Consider the following 6,000-nt stretch of genomic DNA (forward strand, 5'->3'; position numbering starts at 1 on the left):
GGAAGCCTCTCTAGTGAGTCCTCTCTGCCTTCCCCAGGTCACTCTGCCCTGGCCGTCACCTGGTGGTGTGATGCCACTCCACTTTATTTTCTTCTGCAGAGTTACTGAATCCGAATTTAAAGAAGACGATTAATTGTGCCAAGAAAATCGTGAAAGGAAAAGAAGGAATGGGCGCGTGGTAAGTGGCAGATCCTTACATAGCTGAATTAACGACTCTCGTCGTCCTCTTCCGTCTTATCTCAGCTAAATCTCGGCTACCGCACATCTGTGGTTTCAAATTAAGTAGCCGCATGTTCCCAGAGCAAAGGACACGGGAGGAAGGAAAGTAATTATCAGATAAATTGCCTCGAGTTATATATATTTTTTTCCTTCCAAATCTTGTTTAGGGTTCATATAGGATGCCAAGATGAGCATCCTTAAAATAAATCTCTGTATATTTCTTTTTCTTTACCTTATAAGGCTTAATTTTGAAAATCAGAATACATCCGAGGTTGACAAATGGACCTTTTCATATAACTGTTAGGAAAAGTAATACTTTTTTTAATAAACAAATCATTGTTTTAGGTTTTTTTCCATTTTTAAAATTCATTCTCATTAGTTATATATGACAGTAGAATGCATTTTGACACATCGTACACAAATGGAGCATAACTTCTCATTCCTCTGGCTGTACATGGAGCCGAGTCACACCAGTAGTGTAATCGTCCATGTATATAGGGTAATAATGTCTGTCTCATTCTACCGTTCTTCCCATCCCCACGGCCCTGACCCTTCCCTCACTTCCCTCTGCATCCAAAGTTCTTTCATTTTTCCCTACCACCCCCTTATGGATCAGCATCTGCTTATCAGAGACAACATTCAGTCTTTGGTTTTTTGGTATTGCCTTATTTCAATTAGCATGATGTTCTCCAACTCAAATGCCATCTTTTCATTCTTCTTTACCTGCAAATGCCATCTTTTCATTCTTCTTTAAGGCTGAGTAATATTCCATTGTGTGTATGTACCACATTTTCTTTATCCATTCATCTGTTGAAGGGCATCTATGTTGGTTCCATAGTTCAGCTATTGTGAATTGAGCTACTAGAAACATTGATGTGGCTGTGTCACCACAGTTTGTTGATTTTAAGTCCTTTGGGTATAAACTGAGGAGTGGGATAGCTAGCTCAAATGGTGGTTCCATTCCAAGTTTTCTTAGGAATCTCCATAATGCTTTCCAAAGTGGTTGCACCAATCTGAAGTCCCACCAGCAATGTATGAGTGTACCTTTTTCCCCACATCCTCTCCAACACTTATTATTGTTTGTATTATTGATAATTGCCATTCTGACCAGAGTGAGATGAAATGTTAGTTTTTGATTTGCATTTCTTTAATTGCAAGAGATGATGAATATTTTTTCATATGTTTGTTGATTAATTGTATTTCTTCTTCTGTGAAGTGTCTGTTCAGTTCCTTAGTCCATTTATTGATTGGGTTATTTGCTTTTTGGGTGTTAAGTATTTTGAGTTCTTCATATATCCTGGAGATTAGTGTTCTATCTGAGGTGTGTGTGGCAAGGATTTTGTCCCATTCCATAGGCTCTCTCTTCATGTTAATGATTGTTTCATTTGCTGAGAAGAAGCTTTTTAGTTTGAATCCATCCATTTATTGATTCTTAATTTTACTTCTTATGTTTTGGGAGTCTTGTTAAGGAAGTCAGGTCCTAAGCCAACATGATGAAGATTTGGGCCTACTTTTTCTTCTGTTAGGCATAGGGTCTCTGTTCTACTGCCTAAACCTTTGATCCACTTTGAATTGATTTTTGTGCAGGGTGAGAGAGGTTTAATTTCATTTTTTTTATATGGATTTACAGTTTTCCCAGCATCATTTGTTGAATAGGCTATCTTTTCTTCAATGTATGTTTTTGGCACCTTTGTCTAGTATTAGATAATAGTATTTATGTGGGTTTGTCTGTGTCTTCTAATTTGTACCATTGGTCTACGTGTCTATTTTGGTGCCAATACCATGCCATTTTTGTTACTATGGCTCTGTAGTATAGTTGAAGGTCTGGTATTGTGATGCCTCCTGTTTCACTTTTCTTGCTAAGGATTGCTCTGGCTGTTTTGGGTCTCTTATTTTTCCAAATGAATTTCATGATTGCTTTTTCTAGTTCTATGAAGAATGTCATTGGGATTTTAATAAGAATCACATTAAATCTGTATAACACTTTTGGTAGTATGGTCATTTTGACAATATTAATTCTGCCTATCCAAGAGCATGGAAGATCTTTCCATCTTCTAAGATTTTCTTCAATTTCTTTCTTTAGCATTCTGTAGTTTTCATTGTAGAGGTCTTTCACCTCTTTTGTTAGATTGATTCCCAAGTATTTTATTTTTTTTGAGACTATTGTGAATTGGGATAGTTTTCCTAATTCTCTTGTAGTGGAGTCTACTTTTAAGGTTCTTAATGTGTATTGTGAAATGACTCTCCAGCAAGCTTGTACCAATTTACATATCTATAAAGAGTTTAGCAAGTGCTCTTTTCCAATCACAAAGTCCTTGTCGCTTGAAAGTTGAATAACAATGAGTTTTATCTTTTTTTTCCCCTCTGCTATTTATGATATCCCATTAGACTGTTTCCTCCTATGTTTCTTAAATAGTGATATTCTTTTGAAATTTTTTTTTCCTGTCCCTGTTCTTTGCCTATTTTTTAAAACTCAACTCATCATACTGATTTGAAAGAGGTCTTTACAGTTCAGTATATTAATTAACTGTTGTATATTTGTTGCCTAAAATAACTGCATCTCTTTTTTATTGTTTTTGTATATTTCATTATTTTTCTTTTTTAACATTTTGATGATTTTATAATTAATTTTTAAAATTTGTTTTAGTTGGTTAACTGCATCTCTTAATTTCCTCTTTTGCCAGATATTTGCATAAGAAAGTCTTCTAAAATATACATAGTTGGGCCTATGTCTCAATTCTTTCACTCAACGTATTTGTTCATATTGTCATAGATATTTCTTGGTCATGATGATATTCTCCTTTCTTTCCTAAAAGTTTTACTGCTTTACCTTTCATACTTGCCTCTACAATACCTTTTCTTTTTCTTGACTTATTGCTTTTGCTGGGATCTCCAGTAAATGCTAAATAGACGTGATGATACTGACATCCTTATCTTGTTCCCAATCTCGCAAGGAAGAAGTTCATATTTTGTCATTCATTATATGCAATGCTTTAAGTTTTCTGAAATATTCTTAGTTAAATTGAGAGTGTTCCTTTCCATTTCTACTTTGTTAAATTTTTTTTTTTTTTTTGCCACAAATACATGTCTAATTTGGGTTATTCCATTTTTAGTTTCTTCTCAATTCTGTGTTAACTTATCCATCTTCTTTTTAAAATTCAAACTGCTGTCTTTGTTTTTTAAAATCTATCTTTAGCTTTTCCCAGAGGTCATGTCTGGACATATCTTATTGAGGATGTCATTTTTATGAAATTTAGTTGTTTTCAAAGGAAGTGTCCTCTGAATTTCTTCTTATTCACACTTTCCAGTGTCCTGTAAATTAGGGACATCATCTTTGTGTGAACCATCAGGTTTGTTATTTGTATTTTGACTTTGTTTATAGTATTTTCACCCACTTGAATTTTATAGTTTCACAGACTTAAATCCCTCAATCTTTTCTTTTGCAGCATCTGGGTTTATATGATATCTCCTTTAGTAAAGTCTTTCATACTCAAGATTGTAAAGAAATTGAGTCCTGTTTCCTTCTATATTAGAATGGTGCTGAACAAAATAAACCCTATATGAAAGTGCTTTTAAATTAAAACAATAATTTTAATAATTTTTGTTTTTATGTTTAAAATTTGGACTCTCCTGAAATTTATTTGGGTATAAAAATGTAGGGATCCAGTTTTATGCTTTTAAAATGACCAGTCATTGGTTTCAACACCATTTATTCATTAATCCATTCCCACCACTAATTGAATATCTTGTCTATTAAAGTGAACATCCCCTTATTAAAGTTAACTATCTCCTGAGTGCTTGAAATACCTTTCATACATGGCCTTGACTTCCCAGTTAATTGGCAAATGTGGCTGACCCTCTGGGGCAAGCGCTAATAAGCTAAAGTCATCTTCGCTTGTGTGTCGAGTCCTTATTTGCTCAGGCTCCAGGTGAGGTGACCTTTCATTAAGCTATGGGGCAGCAGGGTCTTTACCAAAGCTCAGATGGGGCCACACTCTTCAGGGTCAGGGCAGACGGGAAGCAAGTGGACCAAGACCCCAGTGTCCCAGGAATCCCTTTGGCACTGTCTGTCCCTTGGTGTTCCTGAAAAATGAGTGTGTGTGTGTGTGTGTGTGTGTGTGTGTGTGCGCGCGCGCGGGAACACGCACTTTCTGTGCTGTTCTCTATAGCTATGGTGGGGAGCAGGGGTTGTGGTCCCTTCTTCCAGGATGGGACCCTCTACCCTGAAAGATCCATAGAGCCTGAGTTAGCTGCCTGGCCTGCAGCTAACCTGGTAGCTCCTCAGCCTGTAGGCAAGGGTGGAAGGACTGAGCTGGGTGCTGGCACAGGGACAGAGAAGGAGGCAATAACTCTTAGGGGCACCAGGAAAAATAGATTGAAGGAACTCAGCTCCTTTGTCCTAGGTGGATTGAGAAGTTGAAAGGCATTTGAGGACAGAAGCAGGTGCACAGTAGGTGAAAGGGGGCCTGGTCCAAGGACAAGTGTTCTGGACACACCATGTGACAAGTCACAGAACTTCTCCAAAGTTCATTTCAGAGAAGCTAACAATGCTTACCTTGAAGGGTTGGGGAGAATTTCAGGACCCCCTAAACCATGTGGGGCTCAAGTACAAGGTGGGGGTGGTATGGATTCCAGGACAGGGGAATCACTAGAGGGTGTGGTGTCTCCGGAGACAAGCTCTGTATACGGGCTGGGCTGGGGAACCCTGGGACTCTGAGCACTGATTTTAAGAAGACCCTCCTGACCACTCTCCCTGACTTCCTCTTGGTAGGCCCACCTGGTCCCGGAACTGCCAGTTTTCTGATACTCTGGCACGATGGCTGGATGGGTGCAAGCTGTAGCTCCAGGGGTCCTGCGACACTCAGAAGCCGCATCTTGTGTCAGAAGTGCCTTCTCTGTTTGCTGCTTCACTTAATCCTGCTATCATCTCACCACTTGACAGCTCTGGATGGAAGGGGGAAAACGTTTGCTTTATTCAGGGATGTGGGATACAGAATAAACCAAGTTTGTTACTCCATGTGGGCTGAAGGTCTCCTCTTGTACATTAGGATGATGTTTAGTGTGATCACCACTATTTGCCATTTTCATGATTGATTATTTAATCTCAGTCGGAGGATTCGGAGGAAGGAAACTATCTGGGAAACAAGATGTGTCCACAGATACCAATATTAAATAGAGAAAGGAAGAGCAGACACAGTGGAAGAAAACAGGAATCACGGAAGAGAGGAAGAGAGACTGGAGTAGGCAGGGCCTCCTGTCCCATCCCTCAGACACACAGGCATAGTGAGGAGACCACAAGATCCTCTTTGTTCTTCTACAAAGAAAATCAAGTGATAGTTGCTTTTTTCCTCTAAAATTAAGTTTCTAGAAATTGTAAATAACACATATTAGATAAATTTTTAAATAATACAAACATTAAAAAAGAGAAAAGTTGTCCCATGATTTCAGTACCCCCCCCCCCAAAAAAAAATCACTCTTACAGTTTGTTTGCATTGGCTTCTGATCTTTTTTCTGTGTAAGGTTTTTATACTTTTTGAACAATGAGAGGTTTGGTTCCTCACTTTTTTTTGATACCAGGAATTGAACCCAAGGGCACTTAACCACTGAACCACATCCCCAGTCATTTTAATTTTTCTTATTTTGAGGCAGGGTCTCATTAAGTTTCTCAGGACCCCACTAAGTTGCTGAGATTGACCTTGAACTTGCAGTCCTCCTGCCTCAGCTTCCCGAGCCACTGGAATTACAGATGTGCACCACTGTGCCCACCTTTTTTTTTTTTTA

General features: G+C 38.4%; 1 protein-coding gene across 1 annotated transcript in view; it reads left to right on the plus strand.

The window, feature by feature from the left end:
- LYZL4 (lysozyme like 4) overlaps positions 1-5,193 on the plus strand; it is an 81,367-nt gene extending 76,174 nt beyond the window's left edge. Inside the window, exons 8-9 of the mRNA XM_079114180.1 lie at positions 100-178; positions 4,991-5,193. Coding sequence (XP_078970306.1) covers positions 100-178; positions 4,991-5,060 — 149 coding nt within the window. The 3' untranslated portion in view covers positions 5,061-5,193. The remainder of the gene's footprint in view (positions 1-99; positions 179-4,990) is intronic.
- The last annotated feature ends 807 nt before the right edge of the window (positions 5,194-6,000 follow it).

Source organism: Sciurus vulgaris (genome assembly GCF_902686455.1).
Source record: "Sciurus vulgaris genome assembly, chromosome: 16".
Lineage (NCBI taxonomy): Eukaryota > Metazoa > Chordata > Mammalia > Rodentia > Sciuridae > Sciurus > Sciurus vulgaris.